Raw genomic sequence first — 23,724 nt, 5'->3', positions numbered from 1 at the left:
CAGTTCCCCCATGGCAAAAACCCCCCCAAAAAAAAAAAAAAAAAAACCAAAAACCACACACACACACACACACACACACACACACATACTTGAATTTGGTAATAGTTTCATGATTTATAATACATGTCAAGTATTATTAAATTGAACAACTTAAGTATTTGCAGTTTGTTGTATGTTAATTATGCATCAATAAAGCTGTTAAAAAAAGTAATTGGTATTGGATGTTTTAGATGATCACTCCTTTTTGGTGGACAATAATCTATAATGATTTGAAGATCTTTAGAGAGAAAATAGAATTTATTTGTCAAACTGGTCCCCAGATCAGAATTGATCAAATTGAGACTTTGAATTGTTTTGCAGATAACAGCATAACCAGTATTTGATTATTATGCTGTGTAAGTATAATTTTTGGTTTCAATATCCATATGATCAATATTGGACTCATTTAAAATTCTTCTAAGTATCTTAATTAAAGAATATCAATTCACTCACATACTTATTATACTTCAGGGCACTTTTTATACTTAAGGGCATTAAATATTTATTTTAGGGCATTTTTTTTAATACTTAAGGACATTAAGTATTGTATTTAAGGGCTTTTTTTTTTTTTGGAGAGATTTTCGCTATAGGGCGCGTGCGATCGCCAGACAGACAGAGACAGACAGAGAGACAGAAAGCGAGAAATCACCCCCCAGGGGGATGGTCATGCCACAATCCCTTCTCCTCCATTCTCCTCTTGGGACCTTGGGCACACACGCACATGCGCCCGGCGTGAGTTTTATGCCACCGGGTCCGGGACGCGAACCGTGGTCGACTACGTGGGAATCCAGCGACATAGCCATTACGCTAAGTGCTGGTTCCCTAAGGGCTTTTTTTTTTTCAGTAATGTGAGTTCATGGAGGAAAATGAATGTATCTTATGCATTTGTTCACATCTCTAACATTTAATGTAAACATGTCACTGGGAAAAAACTCTTCCTTGGTCCCTTGTGTTTATGCATGTTATACAAATGAGGCCCTGGGTACCCACTGTTCTGGTCTATCTTCTCAGGGATTTTGTACCACAAAGATAGAGATGGTTTTATCCTCTGTAGCAAAAGACAGGAATATTTACTGTCTTAGATATTTTTAAAAAATGCCTCTTTCTCATATTATCTTTCATGCTGCCCATTATAAAAGATTGTTTCCCTAAATTCAAAATTCCTCTTACGTAATGAATCTGTTGCATATGGAAATATCATTTAGCCCTCTTCTCATCATCTTATGGGACCTGGAGCTCAATGAATCAGTACAACAATGTTCAGACTGAAAAGTGCTATTGCCGAGAGTAATAAGCTCTCTTTTGCCTCTGCATCAGGAGTCTTGCATCTTTTATCAGAATCCTTGCAGTTGTCAGATATATTGGTGAATAGGATAAAAAACTCAGATCCTAACAGTTTTGGCGATGAGAATGGGATATGGCGAGAGATGGCCTCCTAACATAATTAATAGGACTTGAGTGAAAATTCATGGGAATTGACAGCGAATATGTTGTCTAAATTGTATGGTCAGCCAGGAAATAAATGGTGCTCAACTTTATTGACTGCTAAGGGGAGGAATTGGGAGAGAAAGCGATAGGCTGAGAAGATGGTTCAAAGCCAGTTGCCCCAGTTGTTGCCAACTCTCCTCTGGGTGGAAAGACTCCCTAATCGATCGATCTTTCTTTTTTTTGGAGAGGTTTTTGCTATAGGGTGTGTGCACTTGACAGAAAGACAGAGTGACAGAGAGACAGAAAGCGAGAAATCATCCCCCAGGGAGGATGGCCACGCTGCAATCCCTTCTCCTCCATTCTCCTCTTGGGATCTTGGGCATGCACACACACATGCCCGGCGTGAGTTTAAGCCATCAGGTCCGGGACTCGAACTGTGGTCTACTACATGGGAGTCCAGCAACATACCCATTACGCTAACTGCTGGTCCCTCCCTTATCAATCTTGTGAGCAGTCTCAGGTTTGTTCCATTGTAACAACCAGTATTAAGAATTGTCTGGGGTTGGCAGAATTTCATTCTCTTTCAGACAACAATTCCAGTCATTTCTATATACACTAAGTGCAAACAGAAATTTGTGACTACTAAGTACAGAAACCAGGCAAGTCAATAGAAGTTTGGTTTCACTACATGACAACTGTGTTAGTAGGCCAGACTACCTAATTCCTGAATATGCTGCTTCTGACATAGCCTGTAATTGAAGGTATTATGCAATTTGGTATCAACATACTTTTACTATCCTTTTTTGTTGTTGTTGTTAATTTGCTAGAGGGCACATGTGCTCACCAGAGAAAAACATGAGAGAGAGAGAGAGAGAGAGAGAGAGAGAGAGAGAACACCTCCTATTGGGGATGGTTGCACCATAAGCCCTTCTCCGTTTCCTTTTGTGATTTTGGGCACACATGTACATATGCTTTGCATTTAGTCAAACTGCTGGGTCTGAGACTCGAACCACACAGTCAGCCATCCAGCTGCCTTAACCACCAGACCAAGAGCTGGCACAGACTACACTACCTTATCTTTCACTATAAGCCAATAACAACAACAAAAGACATCTAAAACTAGCTAACTAGTTTTATTCTCTGTCTGTAAATCTACCATGCATATTATTTAGATCTCTATAGTTTGTTCATGTGATTCACTCAGCTTGGAATGTCCTTCCCTTTTCCTGCCACTTTTCATAAACGATCTAACTTAAGGTCCATCTTTTCTTTTCCATGAACCCTTCCCTAATCTTTCCTTCTCATGCCACTCTCCACAGTGCTGAACCATAACAACTACTAATTTAATTTTTATGTAATATTTTCACTATTATCACCTGACAGTATGTTTGTGTGTGTTATGTATGTATGTATGTATATTCAAAAAATGTATACGACTTTTTCCAAGTTGACTTTAAATTTCTCCAAATTATGGCTAGCATCGTATTTTTTTAATATATCCTACCATTTTTACTATGCTCAGCTTTGCACATAGCAGGAGGTCAATAAAAATTTTTATCAATGATTTAATTACATGTACTCTCTCAGTACTGCTTTTTGAGCAACAACTAAAAACACAAAACTATTCAACGAGCTTTATGTCATCAAATATAACAAAGTAATTCCCTTAAATGAAGGGACTCTATTAATACTAAGGTTTGTTTTTTGTTTGTTTGTTTTTTTGAGAGGTTTTTGCTATAGGGCGCTTGCACTCACCAGAAAAACGGAGAGACACAGAGAGACAGAAAGTGAGAAATCACCCCACGCTGCAATCCCTTCTCCATTCTCCTCTCGGGATCTTGAACACGCACGCACACACGCCCAGCATGAGTTTAAGCCACCAGATCCAGGGCTTGAACCACAGTCAGCTACATGGGAGTCCAGTGACATAGCCATTACACCAACTGCTGGTCCCAACACTAAGTTTTAATAATTAATATAGCTGGCCACAAGCTACTTAGTCAAGGTAAGTCCACTGCAGTCGTTTTAAAAGTATGTTTAGAAGCTTGCCTTTACTTGGTATGGAAGACTCTCCAAACTAACTTCAGTCTTTGTCTCTAATGAAGATAGAAAGGATGACCAAATCGTTAGCCATTTCTGGCATATCTGTCTATGGTTATGATCTAATTTATCTGATTTTATTATTTTATCAAACCTAATTAAACCTGATAGAATCTTCACTCATTTTTGTGTTAAACAACTGGCCCCATTTTCCAATAAGTTAATCCAAATTTCAAATATTTGGCAATAGCTGCAGCCTAGAGGGGTTAACAGCTGAATCAACATTCTGTCTTGTTTTCACATTAGAAGACGGTCTGCTGACAGAATTGAGAAGATGCATGGAATTAATTCTCAAAACTGATACTATTACATTTAAAGAAATAGAAAACCTTCCTGCATGACATTTTCCACATATTTTTATTAAAAGCAGACAAAATCTTAATATCTTAAAGGAAGTAATGTTTTATTTTATGACACCTCTAGTACAATTCTGTGAAGAACTAAACACACACTTTTCTTCATTGTTAGAGCATTTTAATAATTTGCCTAGAATAAGTAAACATTAGCAATAGAAGGAAAAAAAAAAACTCTGAAGTGATTCTAAGTGACATTGATTCAGGTTGTCTTTAATAATGAGCAGTTCTCTTTAATGCCAATGGCAATTCTTACCTTTTATGACAAGAACATCAGAGTACTTTGTTCTCACCAACTCTTAGGAAGATCTGAGCTTCCTGACTTGAAGTCACTAGCATAAAATGGTGCCCAGTCTTGTCCTACCTTGTTAGCTGAGTAGATGATCATTCATATGATATGACCAATTTGAAGAGCATCAAAGTTTCTAATCACCCACAAATTTTCCTCCACTCACTAAATGACACCCCAAATTCCACAGTTAAAGATGTGTTGCATTAGTTTCAGGTTTCTGTTCACTGTTAAATCTCAAAAGGGGACTACATTACCATTAGCTGTTAATTTACTGCTCAGGGTAAAGTATACATTTGTTATTTAAGTCTTTCCTTAAAAACAGACTTTGTTGGAAAAGGCAAACATAGAAAGAAGAGCACACTGGTTGTCTGAGATGAACAGAACTCATGCTCAAGAGGGAAAGAATCTAGAAAGAAGAGACCAGGAGCCTTGGGAATGAAAGTCTTTGACCAATTTATAATTTCCTTTGAGGACTGAACTAATTCTAGATTTTTAAGGAATGGCTTCATTTACCAGATTTTTAACTTTTTAATTTTATTAAACCTAATCGAATCTGATGCCTAGGATAAAGATAGAGTTAAGTGTATCCTATGACATAATATAACTTAAATATTGACTTCTTGAAATATACGCTCCTTGAAGTCAGGATCTAATTTAATTCATCTCAGCAAGTTTTTAGTATTTATATATAATAGGTATCCCTCCAAAATCTGTTGAAAATAAATAGTCAGAATTGGATTGTTTAAAGCAGAACTTAAAAAATAGGGATACTTCCATAGTTAGGTAGACCTTTGGATTCTGAAATTAGCCAATCAAGCACAACTCCATGAACGTCAATCACATTTTATGGGGGATGTCAGAGTCTAGAGCCACTATTAAAAGCCTCAAAGATGTCAGGATGGTGGTCTCTTTTAAAACATTGCTTAATTTGCTAGGCTGGCCCTGCAGAAATCAGATAGATTACAGAGAGTGACTGTATACTACCACAGCCCAAAGCAGCTGCTATGTCCGATGTATCACTGCTAGAAAAGACTACTAAGACTTCCAAACCTGGTCTACAGTCACTAACTTGGCAAATAACTTCTTTTCATTTATAATTAAAAATGAGAATAAAAAATAGTCTGCATGCATATGAGATGGATAACAATAGTCAGTTAACAATTTTCCTGCCTCTGTCATAGTAAAATGGTCTGAAGAGAGCTGGATCTTCAGATCATGACACAGACCACCACACAATCTACTATATCTATGACATTATGCTGATTAAATGAGATGAGCGAAAGAAGAGATCAGTACATTGAAACACTTGGTAGGACACAGGTGGTGAGACTCATGGGCTGGAAACTTCTCTGAAGATGATAGGATCTCAGCGGTCAAGGCTGTACAGGAATATCCCCTCTAAGGCAATGGCAAGTGTAAAGCCCTATACATTCCACCACAGAAGAGGAAGCACAGGCCTCTCTGGCTACTGGGAGCAAAGCATTCCACACCTACGAATATGGCCCTACTCCATACATTAGGTGACACTAAAGGATGCCAACAGGGCAGCATTGTAAGCTTAGGATCTAATACAATTAGTTCTGCCACTTATGCAATCCAGAAGAACCCATGGTATTAGAGGCGTCAGGTGTGAGAAAAGTTGCAATATGAAGGTTATAGAAATCTCAAGTGACAGAATCAGGTGCTGCCTCCCGGAGTCTGGAGAAAGGTCATTCTATCTGCAGCAGGAAATACATAAATGTTCCGCATAATGACATTTTGGTCAAACATGGGCTGCTTATTTGATAGTGATTCTATAAGATATACCATATAGCCTAGGTTTAGAGTAAGCTATACTACCTAGGTTTATATAAGTGTAGTTTATGATATGTGCACGATGACCAACTCATGTAATGACACATTTCTCAAAGTTTATCTCTGTCATTGAGCACTATACATTCTGTTCACGAGTGTAATAAGAGCTTTTAGAATTAGCTCTTGGTGTTACTTACTGGATCTGGTAAGGGAGATACTTGATTATGGGACATGAAGTGACTGCACACCTGTAACTTCTTTTATGTCCTAGGTTCTGTTAGAGCTGCCAACTGATAAATTCAGATGCGCTCAAACAGCAGTCTACTATAAGGTAGACATGCTTTACCAAGAACTGAATTTAGAGAGTCCTTTATATGCTCTTTGAATCTTGTTTTCAACGCCTCCCACCACTTCCCCTAGATAATCACTAACCCAAATTTTTGGTTAATTATTTCCTAGTTATTTTGCTTATTTTTGACTTTATATAAATTGGATTACTCAATATGCATTCTTATAAAATCTTTTTTTCCTGAAGTGTTATGCTCTATAAATCTATTCATTACTGAAAATTTTTTATGTTTTTTTAAACATAAGAGAACCATAACTGTCAGACTAAAGTATGTAGTTATGTCTCTGCCACCTTGTTTAGATCTCATTCATATTTCAGTCACTTGGTTGCTTATACTTGTCAAGTTGTGCATGCTATGGTTTATTTTTATTTTATAAAAGCCAATATTATTTACCCATGATTAGCTGAGAGACATTCAGGGGGCATCACTATCAACCACAAGCAAACAAATCTCTAAAATACCATGATTACTTATGATTTGAGTATGTTTCCTTGGATAGGTTAGTTTAAAAATTGGGTAGATGTGAAGTATTTACAAAAAGGGGAGTATTTACAAAATTGTGGAAGACCGAAACAATAGTGTTTATAATCTTAGGTATGCTGACAACAGAAAAGACATTTTGACAAGTTTGGAGTCCTAAAAAGTCCCAGTTCCGATGAATTGGTCCTTGACAGTTATGAATGGTGTACTGGTTGCATTAAAGCAATAAGGGAGCTAATAGCAGGTTTGGAGGTGGGTTTGAATAAATCATCAACTAAACACAGAATGGTGCTGTAAGAGCAGGCCAGACCCTCTGCAGTCTCGTGCTCCCTACTTGCCTGGCGACCATGAATCTTGGGCATTGCAGAAATCTTGAAAATACCTATTTTTTGTCACCTTTAGTTTTCTAAACCCTTTAAAATATGTATTTAAATATTAAATACATTTAGCATAAAGTTCAGTGGAGGACCGAGAAGTACCAGTTCTACCTCCAAGAGCAACTGATTGACAGAGGATATAATCCATCCTATGAATAGAAAGATCAAGTAAACCAAAAATATAGCAGACCTAAACAACATAATGAAGAAGTCAATGGCTGTATATCAAACTTTACACCTGATAATAAGAATATACATTTTTATTAAATGTGCTCTGGATATTTACAAAAAATGACCATACATTGGGTTTAAAAAAAAAATCAGTAAGTTCTATAAAGTATTAACAACAGTCTCATCACATTGCAATGAAACTGAACCAAAAGCCCACCTGAAAATTTTAAAACTGCCTCAAATATGTAACTTTTTATGTGACAAAAAGTATAAATAAGAAAATATGCTTATATCTGCTCTTTAAACACACAAAAATACACAGCACACATATGGATAAACCAGAAACCAATGAAATTAGGTACCTCGGGATAGGTGAGAATAGGGGATAAGAATAAGCATAGGAGAATGAGCTGCCTGCTCTCACTTTGCACACTGAAATAAAGCTGTACTTCCCTTCAACACACACACACACACACACACACACACACACAGAGAGAGAGAGAGAGAGAGAGAGAGAGAGAATAGGGGAATGGGGCAGGGCAGAGAGGTAAGGAAGATAGTATATTTATCCGAGTATTTCTTTTTCTTGTACAGTTTTACGTTTTAGAACAATTTCTCCAACTTTTTTGGAAGACTGACATTATCTAAAAATATATAGTTCAAACAATTATTGTTGGCTTAGAATAAGCACGATTGCAACATGAGTTTCCTTACGTGGTTTTAAAGAAAAAAAAGTATGAATCATTTTCTTGCATCTTGCAGTTCAATGAGTAAGCTCAGCCTAACTACTACCATATCTTATCCAAACGTGGTAATGGTGGCAGCCACTAAGGATGGTTTGGCCCCAATGTTAGTCTATAATATTTAATTTAATTCTCAGTAGAAACACAATAACAATTAATATGTAATTGCAAAATATTTGAACACAATTAAATGTTGCAAAATATATTAATAATTCAGTGGGCTAACTTGGATTAACTTTTTTCCCTCAGAGTATGTTATTAGTTTCTTGCTTTCTTGCACACTTATCTCAGACTTTTCCACATACTCTTCTTGCTTTGGGGTCACAACCACCCTATTCCTCTCCTTCCCTGTTCCAGCTACTGTGCAAATTAAAAGTTAACTGGAAAAGTTCCCATAACAAAGCTTATTAGTGGCTATCTTCTAGTACTTTAAAGTCATCTCTGTGCCATGCTACACTGAAGTGGTAGTATCAATTTTCCAATGTTGCTACACCACAGACTCAGAAAATAATTTCCAGGCAGAGAGCTGGCAATTGTTCTAACTTTTGCAGAGTTAAATCTTACTGATTTGAAAACACTCTTGTTCCACTGAATACAGGTTCTGTTGCCATAAAGAACAGATAAAATCTGATTCTTCATTGTTGCTGACAGCCACCCATGGAACATACCCTAATGACTCTGATTCAGCACTTCCGGATTGGCCCAGGGCATCTGGTTCTGTTCTGCTCTTTTGTCTTTTTCTTTCCTTTCCTCTCTTTCTTTCCTCTCCTTTCATTCTTTCAAGTTCTACAAGTGACGTTGATGCCAAATCAAGGTTAAAGTCACTCTTCCACAACTGGCAAGGTTATTTTGTTTTATTATGAAAAGCTAAAATTACTATTTGCCTAAGCAAGTTCTTTCTCTACTCCTACAACTCTAGTGCTGAAAATAGCATCAAGTTGTGCCCATATGACTAAAAATAATCTCTTCAAATCATATCCCTGCTTTCAGCAGCTTTTCCTCCCATTATCCCTCTTTTTTTTTTTTTTTGGAGAGATTTTCACTGTAGGGTGCGTGCGCTCGCCAGACAGACAGAGAGAGACATAGAGACAGAAAGCGAGAAATCACCCCCCAGGGGGGATGGTCACGCCGCAATCCCTTCTCCTCCATTCTCCTCTCGGGATCTTGGGCACGCACGCACACGCGCCCGGCGTGAGTTTTAAGCCACCGGGTCCGGGATGTGAACCGCGGTCGACTACGTGGGAGTCCAGCAACATAGCCATTACGCTAACTGCTGGTTCTCTCCCCATTATCTCTTGTCTATACAGCAGCCATGATAACCTTTTGAAAGCGTAAATTGGATTAGATCATTTTCCTAGTTAACATTTAATTTGCCACTTAAAATCACTGATGACTTTGTGTTATATTCAGAACATAACCCAAGCTCCTCGTCACCTTCTGTAAGGGCCTACACAATATGCTCTCCATCCGCTTTTACAGCTTCACTGTATATACCGACTTCCTATTCATTTGCTCTGCTCATTGGCATTGTTCTGAACTGGAATAATCTAGGATTTTTCTGCTTGGGTCTAGACAGTTCCTTTTACCTACAATTATGGTAGCAGTGGTGGAACCTGTTAACATATATTGATACTTCCTATTAACCAGATACTAAAGTGTTTTACATGCATTAATATATGGGATACAATAATTTTATGAGGTTGGTACTATTAATATTTCCATTTTACAGCTGAAAAAGGCCCAGAGAGTTTAAGTAATTTGCTCAGAATATGTAGATTAACCCCTCAATTGTCATTCTAAAGATATTAACCCCCAATACTGTACTTTTCAGATATTAACATAAACCTTCCAGCACCCAATAATGAACAAAAACTAATACAGAAGCACATACCTAGATCTCATCATTTTGGCCCCTAATAGAACTACGTTTTACTAAATTATACTTTGACATTGACATAAATCTACACTGCAAATTGGAAATCACACAGCCTTAATACCATGAATTGTTACCCTTCTTTTGAGCAAGTAAAATATTTTTATTCAAGGAAGAGGAAATGCAAACAACTGATCGTATTTCATTGTTTTGGCCAGTAGAAAGCTCAGATTCACATTTGCAGTGTACTTCCAGTAAAACGTACATAACTTTGTGGCTATATTTTAGGCCAAAGCCTTTTAAATTTCAGCTTTGGCCCAATCTTATGGCACGGTAAAATGAACTGCAATGCTGTAAGCCACATGGCTATCTGTGGGTTTGGATTCCAGGTCAGCCTGAAAACAAGATCCTGACAAACTGGAGAGAGGGAGAAAAGGAACTGTGGTATGATGAGACCTCATGTGGTACTTCTCTTTCTCTCAAACACACAGATGCTTTCTATCATGAAAAGGTTAAAAAAAAAATTTAACCTTGGAGGACCAAGAGATGGTGTAATGGTTGCATTGCTGTACTTCCACGTAGTCTAGTGCAATTCGAGTCCCAGACCCGGTGGTTTAAACTCGTACCGAGCTTGTGTGAATATGTACCCAAGATCCCAAGAGGAGAACGGAGGAGAAGGGACTGCAATATGGCCATTCCCCTGGAGAGTGATTTCTCACTTTCTGCCTCTCTGTGTCTTTCCAGTGAGCACACGTACACTATACCAAAAGTCTCTCTTAAAAAACAAAACAAAACAAAACCATAATACAACTCAGAAATTATTTTATAGTCCCTACTCACAATCCTATTTACTTTTCATAGAATTCCTCAAATTCCTTCCTTCTGCACATTCCTCTAACTCTTGAGACTTAATCTTGTAGTTATTTTTTATAGTTTACTATTTATTCCATAAGAGACAGAGAGAGAGAGTGAGAGGTGCCCCTAACAAAGTCACACTGCAATCTACCAGAGCCTCAGCCAGCCTGGATCATGGCATGGTGTGCACGCATCCACCTTATCGGGAGGTCCCTGGATACACCTATAGACCCTCCCATATGAATCCAGTTGTGTTACCACTACATCACCATCTGACACTTCAGTCTCTCACTTAAAGAGAAAACAGAGCCTATGCTACTGGACTTCTTTCAAATTCTTTCTTCTCTTGAAACAAATTTCTATACTTACATGTTGCATATCTCTTCCTTTGAAAATTTCCTTTCTTTTGAAAGAAATGAATTTGTCTATAAACTTTCCTCTAATTACTACTTTTGTTGCAACACTCAAGTTTTAGAGTGATTTGTTCTTATTCATTTCTAAATTTTTTCTGCTTCCCATTTTGATTTTTTTCCTCTCTAGTCCATGAGCTGCTTAGGACTATATTTTTTAGTTACCAAAAGTTATTTTACTGCTCTTTTATTAACAACTTAAAAGTTATTTGCACTGTAGACAAATAATGTAGCCTTCTTCTGGTGAGTTTTATGCATAGTATTTTCAAACTATGTTTCATAAACATTCCCTAAATGATTTCATTTATTAAAATTGCTCTATCCGATGCCTCTATCTGGATGACTACATTAATATGTATCTCTAGTACACCCTTTTCTTCTGAGCTTCAGGCCCACAGTGTTTATATACTTTTGGACTAATTTTCTGTGTGTCCCACAGGCATTTCAGCATTAGGAGATTCAAAATCAAACCTTATTTCTAAACACCTTTTTCTGCTCCTCTTTTATTCTCTATTTTAGAATGGTGTTACACATTCTATCCAACTGTTCAAGCAAGAAATATTAAAATAATTTTTCATTCCTCATACAGCTGGAATGAACTGAGCTGAAAAGTTCAACTGGTGTGAATTATTGCACACTTCCTAACTTTCTCCTGAAGACATCTTTTCCTTTCTATTGTCCTAGGATCTCATCATTACTCTCCCCCCTCCCCTGAACCATCCTTCTAAACAGCTTTTAGTTAGCCTTCTGGTCACTTCTCTGTCTTTCTCTTCTTCCTTTCCCCTGCTATCAGAAATATGTCTAAACAAAAGCCTCATCAATTCTGTTTCCTTGCTTAGAAATCTTTGGTCAATGCCTATGGGATGAACTCTAATTTAGTACAAACACATACAACTTTTTCCTGAGTAAATTCATCCATGTGCAAGTGAATGACTGCAAACTTGGTTTACTATTAAATATACTATTTTAAATTTTTGGACCACAATGCTATTAAAAGCCTATTGTTGAGAAAGATTGGGATAAAAATTTTCCTTCATATGTCATTGCCTACATATATTTTTTTAGGATCAAGAAGGTATGATCTTTGAAAATTAGGCCCCATTTCCCAAAACAATCTTGTGCTAATTTTTGGAAGAGTATAGGTTTCATTTTTAGCTCTATGATAATAGTTAAAGCAAGTGAAGAGGAAAATTTAGTACATTCAGACAGGGCTCAGGAGCTTGTATTAGTAACATGGAAATCAAATACAATGAGACAGAATGAGACAATGTTTTGAATGTTGATAAAAAAATTATAAAAATTCCAAAGGAAATAGAGAAAAAAGGAACATTTTTGGAAGACCAACTAGTAAGTATAATATGATTCATGCTTCCTTTAACCAATATTTACGAGAAGAAGAAAATGATCCCAAACTATATAGATAGCAAGGAGAAAAACATAGCCCTTCCTAGGGCATTGATTATCTGTAACTGCAGGAAAAGAGCACAATTTACATTCATAATAATCATTAAAGATAATGAAAGTTGGGACCAGCAGTTGGCGTAATGGCTATGTCGCTGGACTCCCATGTAGTCATCTGTGGTTCGAGTCCTGGGTCCGGTGGCCTAAACAGGCACCGGGCACATGTGTGTGCATGCCCAAGATCCTGAGAAGAGAATGGAGGAGAAGGGATTGTGGCATGGCCATCCCCCCCTGGGGAGTGATTTCTCGCTTTCTGTCTGTCTGTCTTTCTGTCTCTCTCTCTGTCTTTCTGGCAAGTGCAAGTGCCCTATAGCAAAAACCTCTCCCCTCTCCAAAAAAAAAAGATAATGAAAGTTAACACAGATTCTGTATCTTCAGTGTGAAAAGACAGGTAAATACTAATCATTCAAAGAATGTTTTAATTATAAAGGATTAAAATAAAAGTGTACTCATATAAAGAAATTAAACTTACATTAATCTAAAGCTTTAGTCAAAATAATTTATTCTTTTCAAAATGATGACATCAATATACACCTATGTTATACTTCCTATTACCTCTCTTTCAATAAAATCAGGGGCAAAGTAGTTTTATATATTTTTAACTATCAATATCTAATGTCTTTTTAAATTAGACAATAAGAAAGAGTAGGCATTTGCTAAAGATACCAGCCAACTCTGAAAAACAGTTGTGGAGTAAAAAAGCAGATCATATAGTTTACAAAGAAAGGGCGAAAGTATCAGTAAGCAATATTCCCAGAAACTTTATCTAGGGGGATAAACTTTATCATATGGGGATTTCATTGCCTTGTCTGATTTATTTGAAGCCAAATTCATTTCTTAGCTTTACTGCTGCATCTATATGCATTTGCATGCATCTGTGCTTCTGAAACTAGAATGAGCTTAGGAAGCTCTATCTCCTTGTAGTGTATCTGTAACTCCTAACATGATTTATAACCACCCAGGAATTTCATCTCAAAAGCTATTTTCTATGGAGACTTTCAGTAAAGAAAGTTGTTCAGTATCAAGCATTAATCCAAAGTCTTACAGAATACATAAACAGGGGGAAACAGCTGGCATAGCAAATACATCACTTGACTTGTACATGGCTGATCATGGTTCAAGTCCCAGCCCCAGAGGCTTGTGTGCATACATACCCAAGATCTCAGGAGAAGAATGGAGGAGAAGGTTTTGTGGCATGGCGACTCCCCTTCAGGGGTGATTTCTCACTTCCTCTCTCACTGTCTCTGTCAAGCGTGCAAGTGCCCTATAGCAAAAACCTCTCCCCTCTCCAAAAAAAAAAGATAATGAAAGTTAACACAGATTCTGTATCTTCAGTGTGAAAAGACAGGTAAATACTAATCATTCAAAGAATGTTTTAATTATAAAGGATTAAAATAAAAGTGTACTCATATAAAGAAATTAAACTTACATTAATCTAAAGCTTTAGTCAAAATAATTTATTCTTTTCAAAATGATGACATCAATATACACCTATGTTATACTTCCTATTACCTCTCTTTCAATAAAATCAGGGGCAAAGTAGTTTTATATATTTTTAACTATCAATATCTAATGTCTTTTTAAATTAGACAATAAGAAAGAGTAGGCATTTGCTAAAGATACCAGCCAACTCTGAAAAACAGTTGTGGAGTAAAAAAGCAGATCATATAGTTTACAAAGAAAGGGCGAAAGTATCAGTAAGCAATATTCCCAGAAACTTTATCTAGGGGGATAAACTTTATCATATGGGGATTTCATTGCCTTGTCTGATTTATTTGAAGCCAAATTCATTTCTTAGCTTTACTGCTGCATCTATATGCATTTGCATGCATCTGTGCTTCTGAAACTAGAATGAGCTTAGGAAGCTCTATCTCCTTGTAGTGTATCTGTAACTCCTAACATGATTTATAACCACCCAGGAATTTCATCTCAAAAGCTATTTTCTATGGAGACTTTCAGTAAAGAAAGTTGTTCAGTATCAAGCATTAATCCAAAGTCTTACAGAATACATAAACAGGGGGAAACAGCTGGCATAGCAAATACATCACTTGACTTGTACATGGCTGATCATGGTTCAAGTCCCAGCCCCAGAGGCTTGTGTGCATATATACCCAAGATCTCAGGAGAAGAATGGAGGAGAAGGTTTTGTGGCATGGCGACTCCCCTTCAGGGGTGATTTCTCACTTCCTCTCTCACTGTCTCTGTCAAGCACATGTGCCCTATGGCAAAAATCTCTTAAAACAAAAACAAGAATACATAAACAAAGAGATATGTGTACTATAGACTTAATTGTGTTTGCTCTAGAATATGAAATCCAAATGGTATGTGAACATATAAAGAATTGGAGGCATTCTGCATTAACAATTCAGTGGAGTTTATGTCCTAAAATTTAATTTCAAGCCCTGAGCATGTGTTATTAGCAGAACAAATAAATCAGCTGTGATCAAATCATTTTGAGAATGTGGCTAATACCCTGTCATATTTTTTTAGGATCACCATTGCATAAACTTTAAAGATAATTTTTCTTAAGCCTACCATATAAAACCATTTTTTACCAACCCACTTTAATTTCCACTACTTTGTTTCAAATTTATTATCTTTCTACTAATATTTTACCTCTGGTCCTGGAGGGCCAGATGGTCCTTGGAGTCCTGGGTCACCTGGTTGGCCCTAAAATGGGGACAAGGGATCAAAGAATAAACATTAAATTAATAACATTAAAGGAGCAAACAGGCTTATGATAAGCAAACAGCACTCAGCATATTATGTCAAAGTTATAATGACTTGCCAGAGACTGAATTTGTAACCATTACTATAAAAGTTATTTAAATATAATGTTTTCAGATAAAATATATATTTACTCACAAGTGTTAGAAATATAAACATATCAATGAGTTAAATGCACAAATAAAAATCAATCATATGTGTGTTTCCCGGAGATAAAACAATAAAGCTTGACTCAGCAAGGTAAAGAGCTTTAGATGAAGAATTGCTTTTATAAATAACCACAGTTCGACGACTAACTCTGAAAATTCCTCTCCCCTTTGATACTGTAAGGAACCTGACTTAGTAAAATTAAGACTCACCTGTATTCAAATCCTTGTTGCTTAATCTCTCAACTTTAGTTTTCTCATCAATAAAATAAAAATTATGGTGACAGTACTAACATTTTCATGATCATTGTGAGGATTAGCACTATAAAGTGCTAAACATAATGCCCGGCACACAGAAAGCACTTATTAAATGGTAACCAATTTTACAATCATTAATCCTTCCCTTTGCTCCTCTCCTGGCTGATTCCTAGAATTTTTAACACTCAATTTAAAGGACAGATTCTTTAAATGAATTTTTGAAGATTCAGTTTCAACATTTCTGGAGTTAGTTTCTAATATTCAGATTAAAGATCAGAAATCAGGGCTGGCCAGCAGGTGAGAGGAGAGAGACGTGGATATTAAGTCTGAACCTAGAGCGGGCTGGTAATACTCTCAAGAGATGAAAATATATGAATAGAAAAGGGAAGATCAGTATTCTGAAATACCCTTGTTTTCATTAAGAAAACTATTAAATTCATTATTTATGTCATATTAAGTTTATATATTAGTTTCAAATTGAATTTAAATAGGTATTAGATGACATAAAATTGTGAGATACTATATGGAATTACCCATTTTTCAAGAGCAAATGTAGTTTCCCATGTGTACTGAATTCCTTCTTAGTTTAGAGGTATCTTGACATAAGACAGGAAATAATGAAACTACAACAATCAAATCTAGAGATAGATCATGAAATATTATGCAAAGACTCATTTAAGTTCTCTTTTCTAAATAAACAAAAACAAAAAATGTGATCCATCAGAAGCAATATATAATGGAGTCTAAAGTTCTTAAAATGACAAGTACCTTTCTTATGAAAGAGCTAGGGCTCTCACTGGGGCCCTCTAGTGGTACAATTCAACCAAGAAAAATGTACAGGGAGCAAGGGGAAAAAATGGCATACCCTAGGACTTCGTTTTAAAAAAAGTTGATTGAAAACCAGATACTTAAAAACATAAATTATAGAATAATTTTATTCATTCTTCAGAATTCCTAATTTGAAAACCTTAACTGCATGTTTTCTCTGAATGTCAATTTTCCTTTATAAAAACTGAATTAAGTAACTTTTAAAGAACTGAAAAATATTAAGTCTCACTCTGTCAATGACAGAAAATTCTAGTCAAAAAACAGAATTGACATAATAAGTGTCTTTGTTTTTTTTGTTGTTGTTGTTTTAAGGAAAATGTGTTTCTTAACAACTTCTGAATGGCAGTTTTCTCTATTTTTAAAAATACTTGTAAAGCAAAAGCTTCCCAATTACAGAGTGTGAAAACCTTCCAGATCAGGACATTCTTACAGCTTGAATTTTTTCATGTTTTAACTCAGATACATTTGGAAACAATATAAGTAAATTAACATCTTAGATGGCAGCAAACCAAAAGCAGAATATATAAAATAGGAAAGACAGCCTATGACTTTGACATTCTTTCCATGACAGCAAACGAATGCTTTAGGAAGGCACTAACTTGTATAATTGAGTGTGGGAGTTTATTTCTTAATGTGATAACTGATTCTGTATAGGCAACTTTTCATCAAATAGGTGTCTCCTTTCATAACTAGGGTAAGTTTCCAGGTAAACATTTACAATTTTTTAAAAAATTAAAACACAAATGAATAATAAAGAAACACACCAAAGACCAAGCCTAGTATTAGTTCATTAGTCCCATATTCAAAGTATATATTTTTCAAAGTTTAGATAAAACAAAAAAGAAATGATCAATTATCACACTATCAAAGTAATCTCTGTGGACATTTTAAAAACTACATATCAGAATAGTAGAAAAAAGTATAAAAAAGTAAAAATCTCATTCTCACTATATCTTGCTCCCTGTTCTGAAAGAAACTCATTAATATTTCCTGTGATTTCTTTCAGGGGGAAAAAGTATTAAGGATTTTAAGACAATGTGTCTCTGCCTTTTCTGTAGTGTAAACTATAAAAATACTGGTAAGCACAATTACTAAGAGAGAAATATAAGCTATATTTCATAGCTATAAGAAACCTTATAGAGTCATAGAGCTATAAGAAACCTTAAGTGTGATATACTCTGATTTTCATTTTATTAGGTTATTTTAAAGTTTATTTATTTATTTACATGAGCCAGAGAAAGAGGTATCCCCCACAATGTCTCTACTCCAGGATCCAAGATCCCTTGTCTCAGCCAGCCAAGTTCAGGCATATGCACACGAGCCTAGCATGCTCAAGAAGGTTCCAGAAACCAAACCCAGGCCCATGTAGATTCAGCTGTATTACCACTGCACCACTGCCTGGCCTATCACAGAGGCTAGCACGTCAAGTGTAATAGCTGAGACTAGAATCCAGGTCTCTCTCTCAGACCAGTGTTTTTTTACACCCATAAACATGTTACTAACATAAAACAAATCAAAGAGTAAGGAACATTAAGATGGTTTGTCTTATGTAAGTGTGATATTTTACTCTAGCTTTCTCAAAAAATTCATTTTAAAGCATAAGAAAATATATTATCATTTATTAATTAACTGGTCTTGGGGGCCAGCAGGTGGCATGGTGGTAAAGGCACTGGACACTCCAACATGGCTGACCATAGTTCGAGTCCTAGACCTGGAGGCTTGCTTTCTCACTTTCCCTCTTTCTCTCTCTCTCTGTCTCTCTCTGATCAAATTAATATAAATGAATGAATAAATAAAACTAAAGAAATAATTCATTCAAAAAATTAGTACTGGGCTTAGATAATGTGTTCTACCATTTATGCACTTTGGAGTTTCTGAAATACAACTTCAGAGCACAAGTCTGGGTATAATGGCTGACTGGAATAACTTTGATAAATCCAGGGTCACCACCTACTAACTATGAGACCCTGGGAAAATTATTTAACACTCTGTATCTAGCCTGACCTTCTTTGCAGAGCAGGTAGCATTGTAGAGCTGGAAGCCATAGGCCAACTGCAGTTTGAGTCCCCAGTCTAGGAGGTGTGTGCAGGCTTGCCTAGAATTGTGGTGAGCTGGAAAACTGAAGGAAGAGGATCACAGCATGAACAAGTCCTATGGAAGGTGTTTCTCTCTTTTTCCCTCACATGTATGCATGTGCCCTAATATAATTTTTTTAAATGATTAATATAAAAAGCACATTAAAAAACTACTCTGTGCTTCTCTGTGTCTCAATGTCCTTAATTAATAAAATAAAAATACTAGTACCAAATTCATAGGATTGTTGTAAGGATTAAATTAGAAGTATAGTCCTTAGAATGCTGCCTAGCACTTTGTTAACATTCAACATATTTTAGCTAAAATAATTATTATGATTTTTAATATTCAGAGAAATATTTTAATCACGTTTTAATCATTTTATTTAAATGATTTTATTTATTAAATGATTTTGGCTTTATAACATGTTGGGATATTTATTAACTACAAAGTAAAGTATTACTTTCTTTTAACTAATTGATGCCCATGGATTAGACAAATGAAAAATATTTGAATATTAGGGCCACAAGATAATGTGATGTACTCTCTTATCTTTAGAATGTTTCCTTAATGAAACCAATATTTGCAAAAATTAAAATATTATTAAAAATGATTTATATATTCCAGCATATAAATTCATTGTTAAATTTAAATACTGTGTATAATAGATCATTTGAAGAATAACATAACCAAGATATTTAAGACTCAGAAAAAGTTGGCTTTGCCATGGGATAGGGGGCTGCGAGAGGTCTAATAGTCCATGTAACATGAGCTGAATACTTGAGGGATTAACTATATTCTAAAACTGAAGAAAGAAAATGCAAGATTGGTGGGCTTATATCCTACTTCTTATATTCTGTTAACATCAACAAGTATCAAAACTCATGCCATGGCAAGCACTTTGTTAATCAGAAATAAAAAAACAGAAGTTCAAACCTACTGAAGGTCCTGGCTTTCCTCTCATCCCTGGTAGTCCTGGCAAACCAACAGCACCCTAAAAAGAGAGAACAGTAGAGGGAGGAGAAAACTATTATTACCACAAAAGGCAGAGATACCTCTAGTTACAAACTATTAAAAAAAATCATGGAATATTCTTTAAAAATAGTCTCAGGGCCTGTAGGTGGCATGGTGGTTAAGGTACTGGACACCCAGACGGCCAATCATGGTTCAAGTCCTGGACCACACAACTTGCTTTCTCATTTTCCTTCTCTTTTTGTCTCCCTCCGGTCAAATAAAAAAATTATAATTATAAAATTAAATAAAATAATTTTTAAGAAATATTGTCTCAAACAAAAATTTAGTACCACATTGATACTATATCCTAAAAAAATGATTAAAATAATAAGCATTCATTTATTTCATATAGATACTCCTTCATATCTGCATAAAATTAATGGCATAAAGGTTACCTTGTCTCCTGGATACCCTGGTTCTCCTGCCTCTCCTGCAATGCCTTGTTCACCCTAGAGAACACAATATCATAAAAAACACACTTATGCATCATAAACATGACAGTATTATAAGAAAGAAAACATTAGTTATAGAGGAATAATTTTCCTATTTTTCCTTTTTCTGAGAAAAATATAACTGATAGTACAAATTAGGTTCCATAAATAAAACAGTATTTTATAAATTATGTTGACTTGAAAGAAAGGAAAAGACAAATGTGATAAGAAATATCTCTATGATAATGTTAATATTTAAATCACCTTATCACCTTTGTTTCCAGGTAGCCCCTTATTCCCTGGAAGGCCCTGAAAACAAAAACAAAAACAAAAGCAAAGTGATATTTTGTGATGTCATAGAAAAATTAAAGAGAAATAGGTATTATGAAAATAAAACTGTACCATTGGGCCAGGAACTCCAGAAGGTCCACTTGGTCCCACAGGGCCCACATTACCCTGAAAAGCAGGAAGGAAGAAAGACATCATTAAACATTCACGAGGATTAAGAAGAGAATATGGTGAAATTAATGAATTAATGAACCCAGAATAATTCATCGCACTGAGTTCCAACCCATGCCCTGCTCTTCAATGGCCTCTTCTCATTTAAAAATTAAATAAATTTTTGAAACTTTAGCTATGCCCATCCTATTTTCTGAAGCTTTCTTATACTGAACTAACCACAAGAGCCTTCCATTCTTTGAACTCTGATTTTACTTAATGTCCACGACATTGATCTTGTAATATTTCTCCAACTAGGTAACATTTTGAAGAAATATTATAGTGCCATGCTCCTGGGAAATATCCAATAAATATTTCATTTAATTTTCTTAGATTTTTATTTCATCTGTTTATTCAGCAAATATTTATTGAGCAGTTACTATGTGCCAAACTTTCCAATGCTTTGATTTATGATTTGAAATTTGCAGAATGAAAAAACAGTTTCAGAAATAAACTTAGTAGTGAACTAAAGGCTTTTCTCTCTTGGGATTAACTCCTTAATTTATAATTTAATACTTTTTGAACATAATATGTATCAAACACCATGGCAGTGTTGAAGAAACAAAGATGAAAAAGATGTGATTCTGAATTTAATATTCTAATTCCTCAAAAACAGAACTACCATCACTTACAATCAAGAGACTTTAAAAAAAACAAACCCAAATAAATAAAATAAAATAAAATTTGGAATTAATATTAAAGATATTAACCCAAAAAGTAAAAATTTTAAATGGCTATTTCTAGAGCTCTACCTCCCCAAATGACATTTTCAGTAATCTATATTTATACAATACAAATTTCAGAATGGAAAATATGACATCTTTATTGTTGGGTAAGTCTTAAATATGTAAACTATAAGATAACTTCTGATATGTTTAATCCTGAAATACATGGGGTTATAGTGGCAAAGGGTAATACTTTCCAACTGAATAGATATGCAATATTAATATATCATTCCTTGTCATTTCGAATAGTTAACAGTTATTCTTATGATTATAGTGGTTAGCTTGTTCAAGGTCATGGCTTTAAAACTTATAGGTTCATAAAGTTCAATAAACATCTCTGGAAATAATGCAGAAATAATTCATGTAAATATGGAAAGAATATCTCACAAATAAACAAAATTCCTATGTGTCCTGTTGTTCTTTCCATAGACAATATAATATTCTTAACTTTTTGTTTAAAAAAATTAAATATATTAAAAAATATATTTACTATGCTTAATCTCTCATTTTCAGATTATTGTACTTTTTATGCCCAAAATCCTATGTTGCTTTTTAGTGACTCTAAAAGAAAAACAACAGAATAGCAAGTACTAAGAGATATTAAAAATATATAGGTTATAAATGACTTAGTAAAATAGAGAAGTATAGAGTGAAAATAAATGGTATGATATAACAACTTCCAAGAAACACCAATCATTTTATGGCATGACACAATCTGTGTAGAAAAGCCTAGTCGTAAAAAGCTATAGCCTTCTGAAAGCAATCTACGATAACCTAAGAGCAGTCTTCAGTTTCACACCAGTAATCTGAAGGTTTGTCAGCATTCCCTATCCCTATCCCGTGTAACAGAAATGATACTTTTATGCATGGGAGTTTAATTTAAGGTGTCTGGGATATAGCACCAGGGCAGAAGGGCCTCCCTCCTTCCCCACAGCTCTAATTAATAAAGAATTTTTGAGTTAATGTAAGTCAAAGAAATAGAGCCACAAAAAGTACACTCTTCATATTAAAAACAGCAGCCTCTGTCTAATTAACAAAAGTTCATTATGAGTATATTGTGGAAAAAAACTGTGAGTTCCACTTTGGGGTTTCCAATCATATCCACTATATTTACAGGTGACAATCACTGTCACGAGTGAAATGAAGAAAGCAAACAGCAGTAACAACCAACTACCTAGAAAAAATAATTCAGATAAAGCAGTAGCATCTCTTGTCAGAAACTACACCTGCTTGAAAGAAATACCCAAGAGAGAAAGCAGAGAATGCAGCTCTGGACACAGAGACAAACTGTTCTCTATGATATACAAAGATTTTTCATAATCTTTGTCAATTACTTTCAGAATCTCACTTCCCTCTATTCTGCTACAATGCCGCCACTTTTCTATTCATTTCCCCCATCTTCCGTGCATTTCAATACAGCATTCTGTATTCACTTCAATACAGCCTAAAATGCCCTTTTTCCTTTTCCTCTTCATCCCACTTAATACTCAATCTTTAAGACACAGCTTTTAAAAAAATCTCCTTTGTGAAGCCTAATCTGACTCTGACATGACGTAAATTGCTCCTTTCACAGTGGCTTTTACAGCAGTAATCACAATGTATGACATTGCTTATTTTTCTTTGATGCTATCAGATTGTTGTTGCCAAAAACGTTAGGGTAGCACTTCAGGAGCTCCTTAGTAAAGGACCTAACAAATTAGTTTCAAAGCACAGAGCATGAGTAATTTACACTAGAAATATCAAGGGTGAAAATGCGCCAGCTGCAGGTGAAGATACATGAACAGGCACAACCAACTGTACATTTGGAAAATTAAAAACTTTATTAAACCATAAAGAAAAAAAGACAGGAAGAAAAGAAAAAAAGATGCAGATGAGAACCAAACCAGGCTTGATGTCCTGGGCCATATTAAGAATATGGGTCTTGGGGCCAGCAGATGGCATAGCAGTGGTGCTGCTGGATTCCCACATGGCCAACCGTGGTTTGAGTCCTGAATCCAGTGGCTTGAAAATCATCCTCGGTACATGCGTTTGCATGCCCAAGATCCCAGGAGGAGAATGGAGGAGAAGGGATTATGGTGTGGTCATCCCCCATTGTCTCTTTCTCCCTGGAGAACACACATGCCCTAAGGCAAAAATTATTTTTTTTATTATTTTAATTTTATTTATTCATTCATTTATTTTAATTTGACCACAGAGAGACAGAGAGTGAGAGGAGAAAGTGAGAAAGCAAGCCACCAGGTCCAGGACTCGAACTGTGGTCAGCCATGTGGGAGTGTCCAGCGCCTTAACCACCATGCC

General features: G+C 35.5%; 1 protein-coding gene across 1 annotated transcript in view; it reads right to left on the bottom strand.

Moving 5' to 3' along the window:
• COL24A1 (collagen type XXIV alpha 1 chain) overlaps positions 1–23,724 on the bottom strand; it is a 322,594-nt gene that overhangs the window by 206,111 nt on the left and 92,759 nt on the right. Inside the window, exons 14-18 of the mRNA XM_006149476.1 lie at positions 20,606–20,659; positions 20,468–20,512; positions 20,168–20,221; positions 19,699–19,752; positions 15,343–15,396 (exon numbers count right to left, since the gene is read on the bottom strand). Of these exons, the coding sequence (XP_006149538.1) occupies positions 15,343–15,396; positions 19,699–19,752; positions 20,168–20,221; positions 20,468–20,512; positions 20,606–20,659 (261 nt within the window). The remainder of the gene's footprint in view (positions 1–15,342; positions 15,397–19,698; positions 19,753–20,167; positions 20,222–20,467; positions 20,513–20,605; positions 20,660–23,724) is intronic.

The sequence above is a fragment of the Tupaia chinensis genome, unplaced genomic scaffold (assembly GCF_000334495.1).
Source record: "Tupaia chinensis unplaced genomic scaffold, TupChi_1.0 Scaffold000263_1, whole genome shotgun sequence".
In the NCBI taxonomy this organism is placed as follows: domain Eukaryota; kingdom Metazoa; phylum Chordata; class Mammalia; order Scandentia; family Tupaiidae; genus Tupaia; species Tupaia belangeri.
The sequence above is the reverse complement of the archived record's forward strand: the minus strand, read 5'-3'. Positions and strand labels throughout refer to the sequence as shown.